Genomic DNA, 27,001 nt, shown 5'->3' with positions numbered 1-27,001 from the left:
CTTTTTGTCTCAACCACATCAAGGGTTATCACAAAATTACGAAGTTTATAACCCTCGACTGACTTTGAGAGCGCCACTGCACCACCTAGGGCCATGGGTGTGTAATTACATTTCACACAGCAAAAGCCAAACCTATTGATGAGACCCCACTATTTGAGGAGGACTGGGCTTGTGCAAAGCAAGGGAACACCCCGGAATGGTTGCCAGCCATTGGGGGCAAATTGGAGTTTTTAATACCAATACACCGACGATGCATTCTTTTGGAGAGTCGACACATCCTGCATAAAAATGCAACAAATAGATAAAAGCAGCAACTTCTACCTTTAAAATTGAGTTTTGTGCTTCATTCATTCTGAAAACTCTTGTGTTTGTCATGTAGACTACATAGACTTCCTTTCAGTCTGATGCAGGAAGTTATTGTTGCAGGAATAATATTAAGGAAGAGTAAGAAAAACGCTTTCAGTAAAAACAAAAGAAAAAGTATGAACTGAGAAGGGGGCAGAGATTGTTTTCAACCTCGGTGGCAGTGGTGAGAACTCTGCCAGCGTGCACCACATCAGTTTGAGGAGGTCAAGTCAGTGCCTGGCAGCCTGTGTCTGGCCTTATTTCACAGCAAGAAAAGTGTCAGTGCCTGGCCGAGCCTGGCCGAGCCGAGAGGCCCGCAGCTCGCATGCAGCAGTGTGACCCAGACTTGCCTGCACTTCACTGCCTACTCGCTGGGGGCAAGTCAGGCAGCCGCTGGGGCGTGGGGCCTCCAGCTCTAAAGCTGCACCCTTCAAATCCCTGGGAAGTGTGGGAGGTGACCCTGACTGGCTCCAACTGTCAAGTAGCCAGCCAGAGGAGAGGAAGGAGGGGTGGCCGAGGCCAGGAGAAGAGTAGAGGAGAAAAGAGAGTAGGAAGATGACAAGGAGGTTAGGTGTGAGCTATCCTGGGAGATGCTTGTCCGGCGGTTTACTGCGGGCAGCTGAGTGGAAGCTCGCTGAATGTTATTATTATCTTATCAAGACCTTTTGGACAATTGCGCGCTTTCAACTTTGTGGGAACGCTGTACTTTGAGTATGGCAGAGCTCCAGTGTGCAGAGCAGGGTCCAGAAGGTATGCTTGGATGGGTTTTGTGCAGAAGAACTTGCGCACAGCCTTTACCTGATCAGGTGCCTTTGGGATAAACAACAAGACGGTGAGCCTGGAGGCCCTCTCTCAGGTCACTCAGTGACCTTTGACTTCACAAATGCTATTCCAGATGAAAGGACAACTATTCTCATAGATACACTCCAACATCTTGTAAAAAGTCTTGCCAGGAGAGTGGAAGCTCTTATCACTGAAAAGGTGGACAGAATACACTATTTTTTCTTCCAGTTTAATTTTATCTAATGTGCAGTGAATGGTGGAGTACTTTTGTTATCATTTCCTTGTAGCACGGATTCACATTTGTCACGTTTATCAACATTATAAATGTTGTGAGTAGAACTTTCCTTTTTCTATAGTACTTGTAGTTAAAGCAATGCTTCTCAATAATATTTTGGAAAGCCCCTCCCCAGGAAAGACAAAACCTTTTTGTGCACTCCCTCTAACGGCGCCAACTATAAGATTGTTACCTATAAAAATGTGTATAAGTAGACAGAAAATTGCATCGTTTTTATTGTTAACAAAAGAGAAAAAGCAATATAAATCTTTCAACAAGTGTTAACTACATTTTTACAGTGTTTATACAGTTTATGGGTTAGTTTTAACAAAAAAGAATAATCAAGTACATCAAAGTGCATGAAATAAAAAATAAACAAATACATTAAAAAAAGGTGCCAATCCTTATAATTCAATTACACTATCCATCACAAACCCCCCAGCATGCCATATTTTGGTAACTACATTTCCAAATAGTTTTAATGTACTAAGCAATACCTTCAAAACAATGGCCACCCCTTGTAGCGCTCAAGCCATTCTAGTAGCTACTAACCAGCTTTACCAAATATCACAAGGCCAGAAAACAAGTAAATCACGATTTTTCCTTTCCCAAACCTTCAGCCCATGTGACATGATTTAAGTTGTTTAAGGTATTAATTGTAAACAGGAGCAGAGGTACATGGTATCCAAGTGTAGCCATACTTTTGTCACTCCGTGGCCACCCTTTGACTGCTTCCACACCTCTGGGAAATGTTTGACGTGTAATTTTTCTGCCATTTTTACATGCATGCAGTATACTTATACATGCATGCAGCATATCCATACCAGTTATTGACAGTATATTAACTGTATATTTACATTTATATCACAAAATACATTTATTATATTTCGCTGACTGTGCAGGCTACCCATGGTCATCCCAAAGGTGTTCTGTCAACAAGGTACTATTGTACATAAAAAAGAATATGGTTATAAATTGTTTATAGGCACATTATTAACTATTTCCTGCTGAAATTGGATAAAAAAATATTGTATCCGTTTCCTATTAAGTATGGCTGTAGGGGTGTTTGTGTGAGACATTTACATGTGTGAAAATGTGTGATTACATGCTGTATGTACATCCCCACGCGAGGGAAGTGTCACACACACTTGTACATCTCTATTAGCAAGATGGTGACAGTGAGGTCCTGCCCAGTGATGGCAGCCCATTATTGAGCCTTTGAGAGGCAAAGCGGCTGATAAATTCCAATTCTTTGTGTAATTGTCTAGTGCAACTGAATATAAATCCCTGCTGCTTATGATTCATCATGTTTATTTATTTTTATTTCCTTCCGCAACATCTTTTATTAGTTTTGCACTCAGTGGCAAGATTTAATTTCTGCAGGAGGGGACAGTGTCAGCTTGATGATCATTATTGAGAATGCGATATTACATGAGATGAAATAAAATCTATAGTGCATTAAAAAGACAGATTAGGAGGGGTGGATGGTTCATTTGCAAGTGTAAAGACATCAGCGGCTAATGCCCTGCATCTTCAAATAACAATGCAATTTTGCCCCTGCTTTGCACAATAGTGCACGAAGCTGAAGGAATATGTGATCATGTAAGTGTTACATACAACAACACGCCTCTAAGATAGCAGTATTAAACATACTACATGTAAACCAAAACGTGCTAGGCTAAGAGAGAAATCAGAGCATGTTATTGCATTTTGTATACTGGATTCTAATCAGCTATGGAATGAAGTTTAAAGCTATAATATGCTATAAATCACTGAATCGGTTTGGTTTGAAATAGTAGAGTGCAGAGTCAAAACCAAACATGGTGAAGCAGCATTTAGCTGTTATGCTGCATACAAATACAATGAACAGGAATAAAATCAACCCCTAAATTGATTTTTTTTTTTCCAAGTCTAGGTTTAAAAACGTTTTAACCTTTTACTATACAAGACGTGTACACATTTGTGCAGACTTTTTAAATGTAGTTAGGAAGTTAAATCATTGAGTTACCTTGTGAATGAAATGTGCTACATAAATAAACCTTTGCCTTGCCTTGTGATTGGATGAGAAGGGGACACGTATAACTCACTTTATAAAATAGAGCCTTCATGCACCGGTACGTATATTGTATATGGAACTGCATGTGTCAATCTATGAGGGGTTGTTGGCATCATAATTCAGGATTAGCTCTCTTACAGTACTTCTAAATTGTTCTCTTGCACACTTTTTTTTTTCTTTTGTTCATAACCTGAGCTGATATCCGCTCGTACACTATACTTAAAGGCTCTCATACACACAGCGATTAAGTGCTCTCATATAGACACAGTTAAACTTTTTTCTTTGTCATACTTTATATACTATATATATATATATATATATATATATATATATATATATATATATATATATATATATATATATATACTTTATGCTATACTCAAAGGCTCTCATATTTAAAAATGAAATGATCTCATTTATCAATAGTGATTTTTTTGTTTTCTCAATTATTCACTCTACTGATAGGTTCTCTTACACACAACTGAGTAGCACTCATACATTAGATTTGCGTTGCTCAATAAATAACGAAACATGCTCATGCAAAGTAGTGCAAGGTTCTCACACCACTGAAACTGAAGCCAAAACTAAAAACGAGCTAAAGTGTTTCAGAGTTCAAGCAACAGCCTTACACACAACCTCATTGTTGTAATTGTAGTAAACATGACTTGCATTTTAAAGTAAGTTAACATATTTCTTTTTCAAATGTGTGAAGGTTCGAGACTGGAGTTGATTTATGGTATACATAATAATAATTATACAATATTTGTGTGGATGAGTGATTAAGATGGCTGCAAAAATGTTTCACATATTGCCTTTGATTAATTTAGTCACATCTGTTGAATGCACAAAAGCAGAAATATTTGCCTTATGAATCGCTCTATGAATAAATGACAAAGCCTGCAATGTTAGTGCTTGAATGTCATCTTGATTTATGATAACGGACAGTCAAGGATATGAACATCCCACAAAATGAGTGACTAGCAGTGGAGAGAAAAAAGCGGAAGATGAAATTAGCTCTAATGATAATAATGGCTTGTCTATTTTGAGTTGACATCTTGAGTCACTCGGTGACCTGTCAAGTTGCATCCATTTTCATCAGGTCAAGAAACTTGATCTACACTTCATCCCCTTTTCTTTTCTTATGCCCCAGATATTTAGAGAACATCTCATGTCTGATTGTGACAAGCAATATCTTAATCACAGCCAGTGCGCGTTCCGTCTGCAGTCAAGACAGAAAACGAAAGAAAAATCAAGGCAGTAGGTAGGTTGCAGTGATAGGTGTGTGGCAAAGAAAGAGGGCTCGCAACAAAGGAAAAAATGTTCCAAGAAAAACGTCTAAATGAACAGTCCTTGTCTTATTCAAAGTATATTCATTTATCTATGATATATTTAATTTAAAATGCAATCAGAGGAAATATGCAGTTCATAATTCCTGTGCTGGCATTATATTATGGTGATAATGTTCTATAGCTTTAGATTTAATTGTTCAGCTTCAATCAAAAGTAACAAGCCATGCAGATATTAATATATATAAATACATTTTTCCAATCAAGACACCTAGGGTGAAGCTACTACTCATAAAAATGGCCACTTACTCCGTTACAGATTCATGTCTTGCACATGAAAATAAATAAATAATGTAAATAAGTCATTAAATACAAAATAAAATGTATCAATTTGCATAAAGGTTATTTTAGAGTTGCTTTGAATAAAAGTACCTTGAAGTGAAACATTCCTTTGAATGTATTGATTGAATCACATTAGTTAAAATAATTTTCCTAAATATTACACAGACTTACACATTTAACAGAGAAATTGTTTCACTTTTGATATGTCCTTGTTTCATTCTTGACCCTAAATTCATAAGAAGTATCCCTTTTTTCAAACAACTTCTGAATACTCTGAAAATAAATTGTTACATAATTTTTACATTATTAATGCTATATAGAGCTCCATTAATATAGGAGTGTGAAAATATTTAAATGACTAAATAACTTGGGTTTTTGCGTTTAGCTTGACTAATAAGTCATGTATTTCTTTTCTTTAGCTTGAAAAAAGGATTATAAATTGTTTTATATGTATTGCCCCAAAACTCAATGTCATACACATGTCATTTTGGGAGTAACAAGGTGTACATTAGTTATGATGATTTATTGTTCTAGAGCTCCTTAATATTTCAAATTATTGTTATGAATTTTGACATTTTAGTTTTAACTTTATATGTGGATTTCAGCAACGCTTGGCATCAATAATTATGCTAAGAGACCTAATGCTCTCACTATTTCGTTTGAATGTACAATAATGCCATTTATTTTAAATGATTTGTGTCAGTTGACAAAATTGATGTCAAACCGGTTTTTCAGCTTTTTCAGCTAAGTTTGAACAGTTTTTGCCAGCACAATAATGTGTAGCATCATCCCCAAAAAATATCTAGCAGTCAAATAATTAGCAGTCAAAATCTCATTTTCAGTTATTTCAACCCGAATTCATTCAATTTTTTTACAATCCGATTTTTCAAAATGGGTCTCAATTGACAGCTAGCACCTATCAAGGGATCAGGTGAGAAACTCAAAGCCATTTCACACTGGTAAATAATAAATTAGGATGATTAATAACCAGAGGTTTTAGTCAGGCCAACATGTGGGACACATTGCCACCTGAAGGCTTTTTAAGGTGGAATTGTAAACTTAAATTTCAGGAGGGTATCGTGAAGCCAACTTCAACATCTTTCAAGCTTTTTTTAAAACAGACTTTTCATCTCTCCCCAGTGTGCGTGCTCGCCAGGAGTTGCTCATGGTATTTAGGTCACGGTTTTCAGCCAAATCGGGTGTTAGTATCGGCCAACTTCCACAAGCAGTAGTTTGTCCGCCATGTTTTCTGTGCGATACAGAAATTCCAGAAGTTAGGCGTTGCGGAAAATCTGCCGCGAAGACGCTGCGCGGAGGGGCGTGGTTGCCAAAATGACGTAATTTGAGGCGTGGAGCTGCGTGGATCTTGCCTAAACCAAGCCTTGCTGCCACCCTTATCATCACTGCTGAAAGATTTGCTCGCTTGCTATTTCTTAAGCTTAATGAAGTCTTAACCTTGCATTTGCCCCCTGATAGTAGGGTGACAAAGTGACTGATTTGACATGTATTAGTAGCCGGATTTTTAAATGCCAATATCACAGAGGATCGTCTTAATTATTTAATCATCTATCGTGATCGCGATTAAAGTTAATCGTGCAGCCTTAGACTGAGTGATGTGTTATTACAAATGTATCAGACAAACTTATTTTACAAGATAGTATCAGGGAGTGGCAACAGTTTTCCACTCAAATGTGATTTTTTTCTGGATGAATGGAAGAAACACAGTCCATCAAGGTTATGCTTTTATTATGCGTGATCATTAAACAATGTCGGATTTGTAAGTTGCAGCTTTGTCATTAAGTTGGCATTCAAAATACAGTAACTCAAGCACTCTTGTGAAAAAATGATGCTTCATCGTTTTATTTAATTATCCTTGGGAATGTTTATAAATTCCTTTTGATGAATATTTTGGTAATAATTGTTGGTATTTCAGTTGGAGGTAATAATAAAGTAGCACTTTTCAATTCGTCATACTGTGCTGTAAATATTGGCATACTTTATTTGCTCCCGTGATCATCTCAGTACCATGTAGCAAAGTTGGAGTATATGTGGTGTGAGTTGGTATTTAGCGGAGCCTATAGTCCATTTTCAACAGCAGCAGGTGTCGGCTCTCGCTTCTGATCACTCCAAATCAGACAAACGAGGATGGGAGGTGAAGGGAGGGATGGCGCAAGAGGGGAGACAATCGTCTAGAGAAATGGAAGAGATGAGCTGACTGACAATTGTGTGGCGTGACTTGTACACAAGTTGTAGGGACTGAAAAGAGAAACTTGCAAAACATACACACACCTATTATATACAGTTAGTCCTTTGCCATCAACTTCGTGTGTAAGGTACTGGGGAAATATGTTTCACCACCACAGCCAGTCTCTCATCTCAATTACTTTAAATAATAGAAAATAGAGCCAACATAATCAAAAATCAGTATGTGAGCCCCCTGTTGTCCCTAAAGACACAAGCTCTCAGATCTACTTTGTCAGTTCTAGGTTTGAGAAGCCGCTGGGCCTGTGGAGGTCACAGAGCTCAGGCCTCATCAGCAGGGCTAATTTGATTGTGGCAGAACAATGTAGCTGAGCCCTATCCTGGCCTACTGATGGCTTGCATACTAATGCTTCTGGAGACATGCACAGCTTGAACCATAAAAGAAGGAAGAACAGGGTGTTCTGGCCTTGCATTAGACATAACATCAACTCAGTTTTTTGGTTCCTTAGTGACACCATCTGTTACCAGAGAGTTCTGCAAAACATTGAGTTTTGCCCATCGAGAATATAAATTTGGTGGGCCAAATAAAATTAAAAAAATAAAGGTGCAGCGTCGCATCGATCGGCGCAGTAAGGATAAAATCTCAAGTTAGTTTATAACTATGTTGACTGTCTGCTAGAGCCCTGATTGGGGTTGACTAATAATGAACACAACAGCACATCATGATTGCACATCGTTGGCTGAGAAGCGTGCATACTAATGGTTAGTGGAGCTTAGCATAACCCCCACAGTCCCATAGTGAGGCATACTAATGTTGCAGAGGCCAAATCCAACCCTGCTGCACCAAAGAGCATACTAATTGCCAGGGCTGCCCTTTTTCCGTGACCTTGACAGGTCACTTAGCAGTGTGATCAGTCCCTGACTCTTAATAAAGACAATTTAACAGGATGAGACATGAGGGCGCAGAGCTTTCTCCTGCTTCTCACTCACTTTTGGTAGAATAGAATTGTATCTCCTGCGGAGGATTCTCTCTCAAATATTGTATATATATGTATATATATATATATATATATATATATATATATATATATATATATATATATATATATATATATATGTATGAGAGCCACTATTTTGCTGAATTGTATATACAAGGGACTACAGACCTACATTAGCTCCATGAAAATTTTTAGAAAATAGTTCTAAAATCATTCACACAGTTACCGATCTTTCATTAAAGAAAATGTTAGCATATTAAGTTTTTTAACTTCCCAATAAGCGTGAGGGCTCTAATAATAATCATGTATTTGTTGGTGCAATGTCTGTGCTTTGTTTGGGAGGAGTCCTTATAATTGTATATGGGGGCATTTTAAATGTGTTTTTCTTTCTTTCTCCTTGTTGCTCTTTGCAGCATGAAGTCAGTAGATGTCTGCGTTGTGTGTGACCAAGCTAACTTCTTTCAATAGCCACAACAAAGACTCACATAAATTAAAAATAAATACATGAGCCAAGTACCATAACTCAATATATTTTTCAGGTTGAATTTGATCAAAACGCAATCCTGTAGCTCCCCTACATGTACGTTTTTCCAATCAAAACGCAAATACAGCACGAAATGCAGCCAGTCACGATAAGTGAAGAGAATGACCCAGGTCTGCTTCATGGAAAATTCTGTTTTAAAGAGTTGAATAATGGTATACTATTTAAAACAAAAGAAACCCTTATTGCACTAAAGAACTGTAGATAGATAGATAGATAGATAGATAGATAGATAGATAGATAGATAGATAGATAGATAGATAGATAGATAGATAGATAGATAGATAGATAGATAGATAGATAGATAGATAGATAGATAGATAGATAGATAGATAGATAGATAGAACATAGATAGAAAGATACATAGATAGATCAATTTCATGTGTGTAAGTATGAACATAGTACACATAAGTAACAAGATGAGTATGTATGATATGTTCATGTCTTATTAAGTGTTTCCATTGTTGTTGTTTTTTGCAAACAAAACACATAAGTAGGTATACCAGGTATAGCAGCCAGTAAAATGTTGGATAATTACCACACGTTTGGAGCTCCCCAGGAGTCAGTGCTTTACAGGGGGTGTTAAGCAGAACAGTAGGAAATATAACTTTAATGCACTTTTTATGCTGGCCTTTCCTCAATGGTACACTTCTTTTTATTTTTACCCTCTACATCATTTATCTGAGGGATTCTTCCAGCAAGTAAAATACAGATGGCACCAGATTCAGTTAGGTTTGTTTGCGTTGTTGATTATTCTTACCAATGGCAGTGTGGTGGATGAAGAACAAACATTCATTATTTGTCCTTATTCATCTAGATCAAGGAACTAGGTGTGTAACAAAATTGAACAGCAAAACGAGAAAACACCCTGCTCTTAACCTATAATGTTGGATTAGTTTAAAGGGCCCAAAGTGAGCCAGAAGTAGCATCCGGTTGCCCATCCATCCAGGCTCTATTACCATAGTAGAGCATCTATGGTGGATTAGACAGCAACCTCTGTCAATCCCCGTGCAGAACAACAAGGAGCCACATCATCACCACCTCTTTACACCCCCATCCCTCTTTATACCCATCTCTCAGTGCCATTGCCAGAGCCAGGCTTTTCTGACTGGGATGCAAGCTTGGCCAGAGCCCTCAAGTCTCAGGAGCCTGCACCACGCTCCGCTTTAGCCTCAGCTGTTGGAGATGTTGTCCCTAATTAACAAGGGATTAAGACATCATCTCGGCTTGTAATACAGCCTGGATGGGAATTCCAATATGGGATACCGAGGGCAAAAAAGGAGGGGGATTGGAGGGTGACTGGATTGGACTGGGGAGGAAGAGAGGGAGGGAGAAAACTAGCGCCGTTTAGCAGCTCAGTAAATTACTCTTGACCCAAAGGGCTGAGCGGAGTCTATCGGCATGGCAAACCTGCTGCCAATTACAGCCCGGGACTGCCAAAAGTATTATTGGATGGAGGGCAGGGGCAAGTTGGAGGGTGAACCCATGTGTGTGTGTGCGTGTGTGTGTGTGTGTGTGTGTATGAGGAGATGGGGGTGGTCTTCCACCATATAATTTTGTCAGTAGGTTTGCATATGGACATTTATTGACATAATCATTAAAATAATGCCTTGGAGTCTACATTCTAAGTTTAAGGTTTTCCCCCCAACTCATTCAATCCAAAAGACATGTTATAACATTTCAAGTCCAGACATTCAATCTCTGATTGATTCATATTTCTTCAAATGTTTGGCAAAAACAATATCTAAAAAGGGCTAGTGCTATATAAATTGAGTATTAAATCAATCAGTTACTTTAGATAGTTAAGTGCTAAATTACTATAAGTCATTACTTTAGGTAATTAGGTACTGCATTAATCAAGGACTTTGGGTTTTTAAGTACTAAGGTCATTGATTATATTAGGTAATATAATGCTAACATACCCAAAGACTTAACGTATAAAAGTATTAAAATAGCAATTTACTTCAGGTACTAATGTAAGAAATTACACTAAGTTAGTAATTTATTACCAGGGATGCACATAACTGGTACGCAAGGACACATGCACATCAGAAATCAGTGGTGCTTCATTTCACACATTTGTGTACCCTACCTAAGTTCCACCCATGACAACAACTGAGCCTGAGCGGAACTTTTTTTTTCCTGAAAAGTGGCTCCAAGATGTACTTTGTCTTGAATCTTGCTGATATCATCTCTGTTTAATGTTAGTATTGGTCAGTACTAACAGCTGCAATATTTGTATCACAGCGGATATGAAAAAGTTTAATCGAGACCTCGCTAACCCCTTTATCGAGGGGACCAGTATAACAACTTTATTTTAATGATTAATTAAATAATTATTATTCACTAAGAAATAAGACATGCTTCATGATGTAAAGAATCACTAGTAATCACTGTATGCATGTTTATGTCAGTCATTTTTTCTTTTAAACACCATTTTTCAATTGCCACTATTATATTTTTTTTAGTTGTACGGTAAGTGTCAAGCATTTTTCAATTAGGTGTGTCATATTTTTTTTTCAGTTCATTCTTTGCACCACAGCATTGGGACTGGGAGTTTGGAATGGTAGTGGCCAACCTGCCACTTTTTCTGTCGCTGATGTAAACTGATGCAATCTTTACCCAAGTCAAAGCAACAGTAAAAAAAATAGAAAAACAAGCAGGATGAGTGTCCACTCTGAATCGTAACACGCTCAGTGTTTGTTGGCAGGTTGCATAGTGATTTCATAAAGCACCAGCAGACCTAATAATTGATGACAGCACTGGATAACAATCAAGCCTGTATGTTTGTGAGTGTCTTTGAAAGCAAAAAAAAAAGCAGAGGAGTGGGATGGTTACAGTTTAGAAAAGCCAATAGAGTAAAAGAAAAACAGGAAAAAATTGGCAATATGCGTGAAAGAGAGAGTGGTGGGTGATTTATTTCGTATTAATGTTGTGCTTACACAAGAATGATATACAGTAAAACTCTTCAACAACACAACCAACATGTGTAAAAAAAAATAATCCCCCAGTGTGAAAAAAAATCAATGCATTAAAGCATTTTCCCCTTTCTTACTTCCTCACTCAAGGAAAAATCCCCCTGTTCCATAATACGAAATGTTTTTTTTATGCATTTGTGTTTAACTGGTTCGCTACGACGAAAACAAGCCTGCAAGAAAAGTCTAGCTTGATTTATATTTGATGTGTTGGCACACGTTTTGCAGCACTGTATACTTGGAGCCGACACACAATATCCTCCCATACTATAGGTGGCAGTAAATTGACTCTACGGCAAGGGTAACCAATGCGGTGCCCATGGGCACCAGGTAGCCCCCAAAGATCACATGAGTCGGCTGGAGGTCTGTTCTGCAAATAACTTACAGGAGTTAGAACATTGGTGATTTTCTATAATTTTACAAACAATGATACATGTTTGTATGACATGTATTGACATGTTTGTATGACAACAGACTCCTCATCTCGCCCCAACGTGGTGCTCGCCAGGAGTTGTTTAAGGTATTTACATCATGGTATTTCTTTTTATAAGAATCATAACAGTGTTATTCACAACGAACTTCAATAAGTGATAGTTTGTCCGCCATGTTGTCCATTTGTAAAAAAATTCCAGAAGATACAAATCTCTACCACATGGACTCTGCGCGGAGGGGCGTGGTTTGCCGAAATATTGTAATTTTGACGTGTGCAGCCGCTTCAAGCTTGCAAGTCAGATTGTAGATTGCGCAACATGTTTCATGTGTACGTCCGAGAGTAGATTTGCTATGGTGAAACTTCCCGTTGTGTAAAATTTGTGTTAACCACAGTCAGCTCCTGTTCAAAATTGTATTTGCATAAATGAGTGATCAAAATAGCCCAACTTATATCTATTCAAAAGGGCCCCAAAAGTTCTGTTCATCAGAATGTGCTTTTTCTATATTTCAGATTACAGATTCAGCTGAAAAAAAAAATATCCAAAGTAATGCATTTTTGTTTCCAATCCAGAACCATAAATATGAAGGAGATCATTAGCACTTGGTGAAAGGATTGAGTTTTTTGGAGTCAATCAAATGATTGAAAATGATCAACTATGATGTTGTCCGTTAAGAGCGGAAGTGGTTTGTCAATGTCTACCCTTGGCAAATTTATTTGCAGAGCATAATTGATACAAAGTCCAGTTCAATTTAACTCAGGGATTTCCTTCTCATGCAAGTTCAGCTAATGCTGTGTCGTTTGCATTCATGTTCATCGGTTTCTGCAGATTTCTGCAGTGTAATTCACCACAATTTTGTGATTGTTATTATCGATAATTCACGTAAGTAACTACAACAAATGTACTTGTGAACAGGGGTGGCGCTACATTGTAGCCAATGGTGGCTGTGGCCACTCAGTGGACGCCCAGTCTATGAATAAGATTATTATCTCTAAAAATTGGCGAAGTATACCTAAACATGTATCCTTTTTAACATTAACAAAAGAAAAAAGCAATATAAATCAACTTTCAACAACTGTTAAATCATTTTTACACAGTTTATACAGGTTACAGCTTGAATTACATGTTATTCAAATAAAATTAAATTTATATATGAAAATCATTTTTATTGTACGCACGTATGTACAGCCACCCCTCACCGAGGTTTTCCTGTCATTGTTGCGTGGGCATTGTAAGTCAGAAGAGGCCATCATAGAGGCCGAAGTTTAATTTTTCATTGACATTGTGTCGGCTACATAAATCCTCCTGAAAAAAAGTATATGTAAGAAATATAAATGCATACTCTGCTGGGAAAGATTTTCTTCCAGAGACACAGTGATCACATGTGTATACCCTGTAATGGTAAACAGAGCAGCATACAGGCCACCTGCTTGTGACAGATTTAGTGTGCATTCAAAGCAGCGTCTCATCATGCCATCCTGTCTATTTGATACAGCTCCTTGCTGCCTACCGTTTCTATTTTTTTCTTCTTCCTTTTGATTTTTCTCTCCCTCTCACTTGCTCTTTTCTGTTTCTGCGTGCTCTTCCCTTTTGATTGTCCCCTCTTTACCATCTCCCAGCACACAAATAAGGACACAAACAGATTTTTTTTTTTTTTTGTTCTTGTACGCGGCCCACAAACATTTTCATTTGCATGACAATCTCCACTTGTTTTTCTGCTTAGATGGAATTCACAGTATGGTGCCAGCATGACTGAGACAGAGGTCATTGCTATGTATATCAGAGAGTCCAAGAGAGAGCGAGCGAGCGGGAAAGTAAGAGAGAGAGCATTTATGGTTGCGAAAGAAGTGACAAAAATACTCATTTTGATGTACAAATGCTTTTATGAAGATGGTAGTTGGCAACCACATACACACGTGCACACACACACACGCACGCACGTTCGCTCTGAGAACAGGGTTCACATGTTCTCCCTGTGTTCGCAAGTTTTTCCCGTATTATAAAAAACATGCATGTCAGTCATTAAAGTCTAAAATTACTCATAAATGTTAATGTGTTTGTCTACAGGTGCCCTGAACAAAAGTAAATTTCGACACTCATCCTTGTAATATGAATACAATTGTAAACGTGTCTTTCATGTTCATCTGATGTACAAATATAGTGAAGCATCCAAAGTTGACCAAATTCATTCATCTGATGTTTGTCAAACCCACTTTTTTTTTTTTTTTTAAATATATACCTGTCTGTTTTTTACCTCCGGAGTCAAAACGTCAGCATCAAAATCAACTCTCAATCAAATGTTACTGCTAGAACCTAAATCAGATTGGATACACATAGCTCATTTTGGAGATTCAGTTTCTTATTGTTGAGGACACACCTGTATTGATTAATACACACAAAATCCATAAAAACTACATATATTTGTGAAGTGTCCCTTGATATTCTGATGCATTATTATGGTTACCATCCAGGTGGATCATCCAGCATGAATGTAGTTGAATTCTAGGACCTGTATTGTATTTAGGTTAAAAAAAAAAAAAAAAGCAATATCCTCCTGAGACGCAGCCTGTTTGTGTCCATTTTAGTAGGGATTTGTTTTTTGGTTTATATCTTTGGAGTCATTCATATACTTCAGGATTATTTTTATGCGTATTTATTTTGTTGCTTTATAAAGAAGATCCTCTGTTAAATGTTTTCAGTTTAGATGACGGGGCTGTAAACATTGACTGGTTTTCATGAGGTTACATACAATATTTGGTATTATATTGCTATTGCAAACTCATTTGACATTTGTCCTTGATTATACTGAGACTGAGCCCCAATCTGCCCCTGGTGTCATTGAGGAATGATGTGGTATCATCCAAACATCATTTTGTGTTTTGAGAATAAGGCTACTGGCAGTAAATAAATCGAATCCATTAAACTGCCCATTATACAATAAACCTTTCCACTTTCAGTGGCCTGCTAAAATTAATGTTTGGACAGGTGTTCATGGTCATTTTGTGGAAGTAATTTTTGCTGCTATTGAACATCTATGAGTGACCTATAATTTCCACCATCTGATTCTGTAAACTGATTTGGAAAAATGCTAGCACACCAAAAGAGTCACTTCCAAATGAACATGGTTTTGTTCACTTTTATATATTTTTTTAAACTTTAGCATCACTTTATCTGTGAAAATACATGCAATTAGATGAGAACATTTCTGAATTCATGAATTTAGGTATCATATTAAGGGGTTAACAATTTGGTTTAAATAAAAATTTCAACAGCTTTGGTAGCCAGTATAATTTATCTTTTGGGTGTATTTTGTAAATTGTGGTGTCCAATTCTTTTTATCCGATTCATTTTCATAATTAATACGCGGTTAATGTTGAAATTCAATTACACTTAGATTTTCGTAGGGATAAACATGTGTTTTGAACGCTCTGCTCAGGGTCAGGGTGGGACGAATATAAAGAGCCCAACAAACACACTAACAAACTAACAACTAATAACTAACTGAATCAAGAAATAAAACCTGAGTTAACGGTCAAAGCAAGATTGCCTGTAACTGTCATCTGTTTAGACATTTTGAGACTTGCTTCAAAAATTCTCAGAAAGGTCAGAATAATTTAAGAGAGGAGACACAAGTTAGTGATGTTAAATTATGTGTTCTATTTATAGAGGACATAATTTTACTAGTGAATTCAAAGCCAAATGTATTACCTCTACCTCAGGGTTTCATTCATTTTTGTGTTTCATTCATTCCCTTTTGTGGGAGGTAGGTACAGTATATTTTGTAAGTACCTCCCAAATATCAGTCAGAATTAACAAAATGTAACAGAAGGTGGATGTCAAGCTGAAGATGACCCCAAAAATCTGTACTTTTTCCCCAAATTCCTAATGGCCACCACCCGCTGTTTGTTGCTGTTTTTTTTTTTTAAACATGACGGGCAACATATTGATCTGCCATGTCTTTGTGGTGACTTCACAATGTATCTGGGAAAGATAGTTTCACATTATATGTTGTACACATTCAGTTATAACGAGCAATTCTAAGGCCAAAGAAATGCATTGTATTTCATGTTGTCCTTGTAATTATGGGCCTGCTTTTTGAGCAATACAGTACCTTCAACAATGGTACTTAGCAGTAGTCACAAAGTCAAAAGCAGAATACAATATTGCAACAAGCAATGCAATTTCGTCTTGACATGTTGTTTTTTTACATCCTGTCAAAATTCTATATTGTTACAATTTATGACAGATCAGACTGTACAGCCGACACAGAGCATTGAAAGATGAAGATGAAAGTAAATGGAAGGTTAAATATAAAACATTAAAGACATATATATATGTATGTGTGTGTGTATATATATATATATATATATATATATATATATATATATATATATATATATATATATATATATATATATATATATATATATATATATATATATATATATATATATATATATATATATTAGTATGCATCAAATTGTAAAATAAAGTGCTGCAGTATGTTTCAACTGTAAGCCAGTTTATAAATCCAACATCTGGGGGTATTGTGCGGGTTATTGGCTTATTCGTAGTTTAATTTAGAACAGTTAGGGAAATCACTTATGACATTTCTTAAGATCACAAGAACGTGAGAACAGACAAGAACGCCAATAGAGAAATGGCTAAAGGCCGCATTCCACTGTGAATGTTAAACTATGTGGTTGTTTTTGCTGACAAAAATGTGACGCCATGACTTTCAGAGATTTGGGACTGCCTTACAGTGAGGTCTAAAATGTCCCAAAATAACAAGCATCACAGTGAACATTGTAGACTGATGAATATTCAAATAGGAATCATTTACAGACTCAACTGTTCCAACTGGAACAATAGTGCAATGTTAATATTAATAAATTAAGAAGTTTTATACACTTGATATACAGTATACTTTCTTGTCAAAGAAATACATTATTGTACCTTCACAGCCAAACAAGGTTACATCAATCGTCTTTATGAGAGTAGTTGAAAGAACCTCCAAGATAATGATTAATAGCAGTTAAGTTTTAACAATAGACACCTTGAATGGCAGTTTCCATCATCACTTTATGAAAATAAAGTATACAGTATGTGTGACATGGCATGCATTCAATTTGAGACAAAACATGAGCAACACTGTCAACTTTTACAGCCGTGGTGTAAAAGTATTATATAAATGTAACCCTGTCAACTAATTCCACTCTGGCTTAATGCTCCGTGCGCTTATAACACTGACAGTGAGTTAAATTTACCTTGGGAAAACGCTTAGTGTTTCTATTATAATCATTAGCCAGATCTATGGAGAGTGACTGGATGAGTGAGATAAGAGAGTTCAAAGCTCTCCTCTGATGGTTGACAGATCAGAAATGCAATAATACCACCTTATATAGACTTATCCGTACGCTCATCATACAACATAAGTACACTGTACTTGGAAAATCTAACGAAATTCATGAGATATACTATCAATTCTGCGTGCTCTACTAGAGGAAAATGTTTAAATGTAATTAATCACTGCCAACTGGTCAAAAATTAATAATACTGTATTGTTAATAATTTTACCAACTTGAAGTGAATTTAGCATGTTTTATGACACTTTCAAAAATATGCATGGTAAGCTAAATGAAGACTCGGTGTCTACGTACAAAGTAACATTCAGTTACTTAACCAGAAGTGGTTCTCATGTTGGTTACAGTCCGTAGTTAAGTAGACCTGTAATGTACTTTAATGTTGTACAGTTATTGTGTAGCTAAATAACTAGACTAGATAACCCTCAGTTGGGCCTTTCAAATGGTGTTGCAATGCCTTTGTACGATTGGTACGCAAAAATACAAAACAAAAACAAGTATATAATTTCACGATATTTTTCATGATTTACTTCACTAAAATCCAAATACTGCAGCTTCTAATTCAAACACGCAAACCTCACTGATGCACAATGATATGTGATGGGACAAGGGGTCTGTTGTTTCGTCCTATCTGTAGTGACAGCAAGGCCTGGAAAGTGGAGATATTTTTAGACCAAAGAAAATACAGAGAGAAAAACACATCAGTGTGTCAGGTTTAATGGATATGGATAAAAAAAAAAAAAAAAGTCTAAAAATGTACTGTCATGCTGGTGAACATTCATGGGATGTTTGGTTTATTTCTCCCAGTTTATAAAGCTTCAACTTGTGACAGAAATGCTGTGTCTCCTTTGGTGGATGCATCGAATGGATGTGGCCTACTATCAAGGATATATGTTGAAGTCTATCCTACTGTCATAAATATGGGTAGGGATATATTTGGTAATCAGTCACCTTATCAAGAAAAGAGAAAATGGATGGATGGATGAATTGATGGATGCATGGTACACTTAGGTGAGAGGTGTGAAAGGTCATTCACACTTCACTCACAAGGCTAACATAGAGATGGACAAACTTTCACAATTATGCATAATGTATGGTAAATATTTTTTTGAAATTACAATGTTGTTTGCCTGAGGCTGGACCTGGAGTAGGCGAGGAGAAGCAGCAAAAGTGAAAGAACGTATGAACTCCGCTCAAAGGTCCAATATGAAATTCAAACGTGTGACAAAACAACGTCAGCGTAACAATGTCGCATGAGTGCTGCCAATGAAGATTCAATGTCAGTTTGATTATTTATTTAACAGGGATAATAATGGGACAATAATGCACATTTCTGCAAATGTACCAGAACTAGCCAGGAGGCTAGATTTCCTCTGCAGTCCCCAGGCAGAGATTTCTTTGTTTCATCAGCAATTGGGGGTCATTGAAGGACACCGACATGGACACAAAGAGCACTCCACCACTGAGCCGTGCCGCCCCACGTTTATGTTTAAATTTAATTCATTGAGAGTATAAACCTCTTGAGATGAACCATCTCATTTTCCTCACGTGATAGATGTCAATGCAATGCGTTGTATGCTTTTTTTTTTTTTTGGGCCTTCGCAGCAAGCGTTATCTTGCGCGGCTTCGTATTTATTGCCATCACAGCACTTCTTTTTGAACAGTATCACACCATATTCATAAAATCATATCCACTCACTGATTAACGGTCACTCCTGAACCACTAGTTAATTACCGTATTTTCCGGACTATAAAACGCACTGGATTATAAGCCGCAGGTATATAGTGGTATGTGAAACGTTTACACTTTCTTTTTTATACTTTTTAATCGTCTACCACATCCTCTCTTTAACAGACTGAACATGTCTGCATATTTAGTCCCAACATTATATTTATAGAAAATGGATGGATGGATATTATCAACAGAATACTGCGTTAAATAGCAGTTTAAACTTGAAATCAATAGTTCGATAACATTCTGTCTCCCATTGTTTAATTGATAGAATATTTTAGTGAACATTTCACACACCGCAAATAAATAATATATGCAATCATAATTTTATAAATACAATCATATGTAATCATATATACATCAAATATACATGCCATGAACTTACATGCAAAATCTTATTAAATTTCGACTTTCTTTTTATATTTTTAATAATATATTTGAAAACCATTCTTGAGCACAGCCATTGATTCACATCTTTTCAGTTCTTTTTCATAGTTGTTCCATAAACTGACTTATAGTCAGGCTTATAGTCCGAAAAATACGGTACATGACTGTTCGATACGATACAAGTCTCCAGCATTAGCACTAATCGTGAACTATGAGGTGCAAATGGTCATTTCAAACTCAAGCAGAAAAAAAGTTCCAATGTTGGCTTGGAAGTTGACATAATAAGGAAGAATGATAGGGTGAAATTACTTTGATATTTTACTTAATTTCAATATATGGTCCATTAAGCCACCTAGGTTTACAATACCGTTTTTTTCTCAGGTGGTACGTCGTTAAATCAAATAAAAAAAAATAAAAAAAAGACTAGCAGTTGCGTGGCTGGTAGTATTGTGGACTTGAGGGCCAGTGTTTTGTTTGATTTTATACAAAAAAAAAAAGTATTTGCTCTATTAGCAACACACTCAATTTTGAAAAACCTCTCATAAAACTGCGGCATTGCATAAGACTTTCCATCAACAGTTTTAATTACTATCAAATTTTGAATGAAATTTGATGGGTATTGATTTCAATACCGTCACGTTGAAGTCTTTGAATTTACATGTTCAAGCTGAATTACAATAGGGGCCATTTCTAAGTTGACTAACAAGATCCAACTTTTCTCACTTGCCTCATTTAATTTGTAATTTCAGTTACATATTACTTCTTCATCACCTGTCTCTAACAGCGGGGGCCTCCAGCACCTCACACTCGCTGGACTAATCTCTGCCAGTTCAATGTTGTTCAATTAGATTCCAGTTGACATGCATTGAAAGTAGGCACTCCTCCACATGTTTCAGCCCTCTTTATAGCCAATCTCTTTTTTAATAAAGGTTCAGAGGAAAACATTAAAGTATTGATCTTTATTTATCGACCTCAGCCCAAAGCATAGTTAAAGCTGACACAAATCAATCAAAATAAATTTGAAATGATCATAGCACAGAGGAGGAGTCTGACCGCCTGTTTCGGGAGTAATTAGGGTGCTAGGCATAGGGAACCCAAGGCAATAAGAGCAGCAGTCTCTCCCTTAGACTCACACACGCCCGCGCGCACAAACACACACCCTAATACGAGAACTGCAAAGAGGCCTGTAGAATTATTTAGTTGACTGCAGATTAGAAATGTGTTTTGTATTAAATGAGACAACTGAGAGGCAAGGTTAATGAAAGGGCATAGAACATCGGGACCATTGTAATCCACTGAAGCCCGCTCTTTGAGGTCTCAAATACACACACACACACACACACACACACACGCACACACACACACACACACACACACACACACAAGTCTGTGAGGTAGCTTCTGGGACATTCCATGCTTAGCAAAAAATACTAGGTATTTTTTTGAAAATGTGTGTGTGTGTGCTTGGGTGGTCAACAAGGGTTATTCGATTGTAAACTGGTGATCAACATGGGTCACTGGCAGGTTTGGTTACAGTCCAATTTATCATCTTAATTTTGGAATATTGTATCATCTTAATTTTGGAATATTGTAGAGATAGTAGAGTCATTGTATTTCTTGTACTTAAATCAGTCTATATGATAAGAAAGCCTTAAACTCAAGTTGACCTGACAATGTGGCATTCGTTGCACAACAATAAATATGTTTTGTTTGGTTTTTGTTTTTTTTTTGAACCAGCAAAAAATCTGGTACAAACTGCTGTTTGTCCAAGTGTACTGGCTAGACAGCTTTTGAAGCAGGCGCTGCTGTTGGACATTGTCATGGGCTTGTTTCAGGTCACTAAAACACATGTAAAGTTGTGTTTTATGGCCTACTTAATTTTTAAGTCTAAATTGAATATTAGATGATATGTTGGAAAGCCTATTTTGCCTTTTAACTGCTTCACATCAATTGCCATTGGACCTTTTTTTTTGTATATACCCCTACCAAGGTATAAGCCAATATTTTGCTTCACCGTGTTGCCACATCAACAACACTCTTCATAGTTATTTGGATCAAGCATTTAGAAGAAACTCGAGTCAAGTTTTCAGATTAATTACCTGGTTTGTTTAATGTTCCTTTTTCCACTCTGCCAGTCCTGCCTCCTGCTCCCATGTAACCAGCAATTGGACCCAATGACAGTCCCCGACCAGGAGCCCTTTGTCCAGTAGAATCTAATCTCCCAAATAACCTATTAAAAAAAATAAAAAATCACATTTTTTGCAATCTTGTGTAAGTATCCAGGATCTCTTCATTCTTTTAATTCAAGGTAATGAATTATTTTCTTTTCTTTATTATCCAATTAAACTGAGAACATATTAAAACATGTATATGAAAATATATGAAACTATTAAGTAAATTATTTTTGTGCAACATAGTCAAACTGTGTCCAATTTTGGCTCATTGCTAAATCAACTGCTTTTTAGAGTCTTCCTTCTTTCTTTTCTTCGGGGAATTAAGAACCCCTCCATCCATTCCAGACCTTCAAAAACTTTTTTTCCTCTCTCATTTTTCAAAAAAATTCTGTCCATGTTAATTGCCGAGAAAGAAAAAAAAAAACAGCAGCCATTCAACTTGGCCAAGATATTTATGAGTTTACAAGGACCTTCCTGGTCTAATTATGTCGAGCAACTGTGTCTCTTACTGGGCCATGGATCCCTGGAGAAAACACAGAATTACCAGGCAAGCAAAACTCACCTACTTTTGACAAAACACTCAACATATGAGGATACAAATAACAGAGGACATAGATCATTAAGACTATGGTGGCATTGCTAGTGGGGATTAATATTGCCACCCTGCAACAATTGTACCCAGAAAAACACAGTAGTTTGACTTTACAACAATTACTATCAGTACCATGAAGTGAGCTTTCTCACAAAGGGACCAGAACATTTTCCAACTACTACTTTGTTAAAGCTCTATTTTGTATTCCGATTGTGGAACCCAGAAAAAAAACACAACATGCAATAATGCAAATAAACAAGAGCAAATAAACAGGAATAATTTGAGCAAAATTGGATAAAAGTGATGAAAAAGGAACATGACAAATGGCATCCAAGGATGGGATGAGACACAAATGACATGAGATGAGATATAATATTGTAAAGATTTTTGCAAGATGTTTCATATTAAACATGCCTAGCTAAAAAAAAAAATCAGTTTTTCAGTTGTTTTCTTTTTATTAAGCAGAAGATAAGAAAATGCATGAGCTAGCATCCAAAAACAGCAATAAAAACATCAAAGAAGAGTTAGGCTATTTTATGTTCGGATGCAGATGTGATCTTTCCTAACATTGATTAGTTAAAAAAAAAAGGCATACGCCTCCTATCAGCTGTGTTTTTTGTTTCTTTTTTGGGGCATTTTTGTTCCAGTATGTACATATCATCTTTGTCTTTTCTGCCAATATATCTTTTTCTTCAACTGGAAACCAAAATATTGCCACGCAGGTGTTTTCAAATTGAACCATCCTGCATTTGTCCCATAATGCTTCAACTATTGAGTCTTCTGGTAATTGGAGAGTTGAGGAACAATTATAAACACAGAATACCAAATAATGAATGACTAAACTCTGAAATCTGATAATCAACATTTGTTTTAACTTATATTTAAATCATGCTTAGCAGCAGACTGGTTTTCCTCTCTAGAAACGCGAATGAGATTTAGACAATTCTCTTCCCATAAATTTTGGTCAATGCGACAAAGTGATTTCAGAACCATGAGAGTGATGTTGCAGGCTGAAAAAGAACATTTTATTCAGCCTAGCTTGTTAAAAAGTGATAAGTACAAATGACAAACTGTGTCTGGCTTTTAGCATAAAAATATGCAGAGTAAATCACACCTATTAAACAACTTTTGAAAAGTAGTCTGATTGCCCTCACACTCCTATATGCGAGACTTGAGGACAGCTTTCCACCGGCGAATTTATGCTAAACTGCTATAATGGAGATCCAGACAGACAGACGCTGTACAACACAATATCAGTGTAATTAAGATGTTTTTAGAATCTTGAATCTGAGATTGAATGTCACAGAAAAACGTTGTGTTTTTCTAGCTGGGGAGTAGGGAACACCTGTTTGTCCTGTTGAACGACGAGTCAAGCGCTTTCTTTGGACCTTCGGGTCCATCTGCCCCCTTCACCCTCCACACAATAATGACAATAAAAACCATATAATAGTTGTGGTCTGGATTTGGATTAAACGGCGATTGTGGTTTGTTCTAAAAATCTTGCACATGTCATGTAAATATCCAAATATGAATATGAATCCATTTCACAGCATTTCAGATAAGCGTGTCCAGAGAAGAGCGTGGCCTACTCATGCTCACACTACAAACCTCTTGTGCAGTATTTTAACTCACATCCACACAGTGACTTGTACCTCAAGCATAGATTAGCACACAAAGGAGCATGCACACACGCACACGTTTGTACACACATGCACACATACACACACACTTATCTCTCCCCCTCTAATACAGAAATAAAACACTTGACACTGCAGAGTATGTAGTGATACTGTTCACCGTTCAGGTGATGGAGTATAATGGCCTTTTTAAATTTATATTCCCAATGAAAGGCAGAGAGAGAGAAAAACAGGAGTTAGTATTAAAGTAAATGTGACTTTATCTGCACTTACAGGCTATATTTACAACCCGGGCAAAGCCACCAAAAGTATCACAATGCTTTGAACTGGGCCAGCACTTAGCCCAGTTAGACTTTTTATTGTAATATACAATTCTGGAAGCACTTTTATTGGCCTGTCAAATTATGCCGGGAAAACCTTGTCAGCCAGCATGCTATGGAGTACTGACAGTTTGAAAGGACAGAAAATGTTCCAAAAGAGCCCATTAAGTATTTCAGTGACCAACAAATATGACATTTTGATAAAAGTGTTCCATTATAAAAACTGGATTTTGATTTAGTACTTGGATAAGTGTGCCATATACTGATAACTGAATGAAATCTGAAATGTAGGAGGGAAACTTTAAACGGGAAAACTTGCTTTTTATATATTATATTCACATTTGTATTCTGAAAAGCCTTTTGAAAACCAATTCGTCAGGTTTTCCCGGAACTCAAAGATGCACAGTTCTTGAACAATATAACCATATTTTGTTAAATATATGTATCTATCTTGGACACATATTACCCCGTAATCTGCCCAGAAATTCTCTCACTGATCTAACTTGTTCACCTGATCTGCGTAAAGCTGATCTCCATAATCACCTGCACACCTCAGCTCACAGTGACATAACAACCGAACCATGAACTGGCATTAAACCACTAATTTTCTGCTTCATTTTCTTCATTTAGGTCTCCATCCATGTGGCTGATTTCCCGATTGTCACAATTTCTTTAACTGAAACAAGTTCAGGACGTTTTAACGGGTCAGCAAAAATGAGTGTTTTGGTAACGGTATCTGTATACTGTGTATGTGTCACCTTAACTTGACTTATTTATTTGGTGTGACCATGCTGCCGACTGGAACTGCCCCCTCCCCCCACCCCCCCAAAAAGTTTTGTTTACGCGATAAAAATATCACACTACAACAACATCTAATCAAGCATTGCTCCTTCAGAAGTGTGCACCTTGGCTATAAGGGGCAGTATAATACTATATATATGCCTGTGAGTATTTGTATGTTTTTATTTATGTATTTTTATGATCATTTCTATTGTTAAGATAAGGTGGTTCAATGGTACACAAGAAGAAAAAGAAAATATACAGGAGCTTAGATTCCTGGTAACTTAATCCCGCTAGGTCTATAGCTAGTGAAAGGTTTCTAACTACAGACGCAAGTTTTGTTAGCCTGTCCATTGTGTGTGAGCATTAAGCTGTTCATTATACCAATCATAACACAACTTTTTGCCCATAGGCCCAAAAAAATTGGAGCGATAGTACACAGGTAAACCCTAATGAATATACTTTGATAATAGTAACACTGTCTGTTACAAGATTTTTCATTTGCCCCAAAAAACGTTTTGGTAGAAGTAACAAATAACAGGGTCATATGGAGTTCTACTTTTATAGTTAATGCTACCTTTTGGGGACTGTGTTCATGCTGTACAATAAATTATAAATAATTAAACATGAAAGAGTAAATATATATTTCAGTTTGTTATCAGGTGCACCACAATCCCCCGGAATTCTCGAAGGATCGACTCCAAAAGCAAAAGAAATATCTGTTATCAGTTAATATGCTGCATGCTTTGTTGAGGCTCAAAGTTCTACACAAGCATAGTGTGTAAATATTTGAAAAAGGCATCACAAGTCTTCCTAACTGTTCTGTTATTATCAGTGGGTGTCGTTTGCCGTCTACCTCTGGACATCTTTGTGTCATTTCGTCTGTAAACAAATTTGTGCTGCTCTTACCATCCTGGCAGATTTGTTGCCGGGTGAAGCATATTTAGCAGATGAAACACGTTGTTGTGACAAGCATAATAGAGCACATATGTCGCCAAAGGCTATCCTCCCTTCCTCTCCTGTTGCAGCTTCATAAGCAAGTGATTGTGTTTCGCTTGTGAGTGCACAGTGACGAATGTGGCGGCTGTTGTTTTTTTCCATATGAGCTGCTGGTATCTCACGCCGCTTAAATGTTGCCTGTAGCGCTCTGTGTGTTGCTTATTTCTGTTTTTCTCTCCTCTTTACTGTTCTTTTCCCTTACCCTGGCTTTCTCCTCTCTTCTCTCCACATCCTGACTGCTACCAAGTGCACTTTAGAGTGGATGTAATTGCTCAGAGCAGGAATTCAGAGCGCTGTCGATGTAAATGCAGCTCTATGGTTGCGGCTGACTTAATGAACAGCAGGGCTTGCAGCCCTCTAGCAGCACTTAAACTCTAAAACATTTATTATTGAGGTGTGAGAAAGAAAGAGTAGCCAGGACTGACCCTTCTATCATCACTTTCTTTTTATTTTTCTACTCATGGAGTTGGAAAGTGGTTTTTGGATGTAAATGTTGTTCTATGTGTCGTAAACTGACCCGAAACACAGTCATCAAATGTCGTGTTTGGACTGTGAAGAGTGAATCCAATTTCAGTTGTGGCAATTTTTATGTCGGTTAAGTCAAAATATAGAGACCTATTTTTATGACCAGCGCAAAATAAGAGTAACTGTGTGATTGTGTGAACCTTATTTTCTTTTTGCATTTTCGTAGACGGTTAGAAATAAGTGTTTACACCGTTGTGGGACTGAACACAGCCCAACTTCATTCTCGGCCAATCAAAGGGACTCCCCTCATTCTCTGAAA

The 27,001-nt window shown here is 36.9% G+C and overlaps 2 protein-coding genes across 11 annotated transcripts in view; both read right to left on the bottom strand.

Moving 5' to 3' along the window:
- Positions 1-27,001, bottom strand: part of LOC148420092 (serine/threonine-protein kinase VRK1-like) — a 311,189-nt gene that overhangs the window by 143,754 nt on the left and 140,434 nt on the right. The gene's annotated exons all lie outside the window — the stretch shown is intronic.
- The window catches only part of LOC148420094 (uncharacterized), a 235,676-nt gene that overhangs the window by 111,982 nt on the left and 96,693 nt on the right, over positions 1-27,001 (bottom strand). For all 10 annotated transcript variants that reach the window (XR_015866354.1, XR_015866356.1, XR_015866355.1 and 7 more), the window contains one exon: positions 21,815-21,945. Coding sequence is in view for 5 of the 10 variants with exons in the window: in XM_088420997.1 (XP_088277123.1) it covers positions 21,815-21,945 (131 nt within the window). In the remaining 5 variants the exon portion in view is untranslated. The remainder of the gene's footprint in view (positions 1-21,814; positions 21,946-27,001) is intronic.

Source organism: Hippichthys cyanospilos, chromosome 8 (assembly GCF_059441005.1).
Source record: "Hippichthys cyanospilos isolate Australia breed blue-spotted pipefish chromosome 8, RoL_Hcya_1.0, whole genome shotgun sequence".
Classification (NCBI taxonomy): domain Eukaryota; kingdom Metazoa; phylum Chordata; class Actinopteri; order Syngnathiformes; family Syngnathidae; genus Hippichthys; species Hippichthys cyanospilos.
This window is presented reverse-complemented; position numbering and strand designations above follow the sequence as displayed.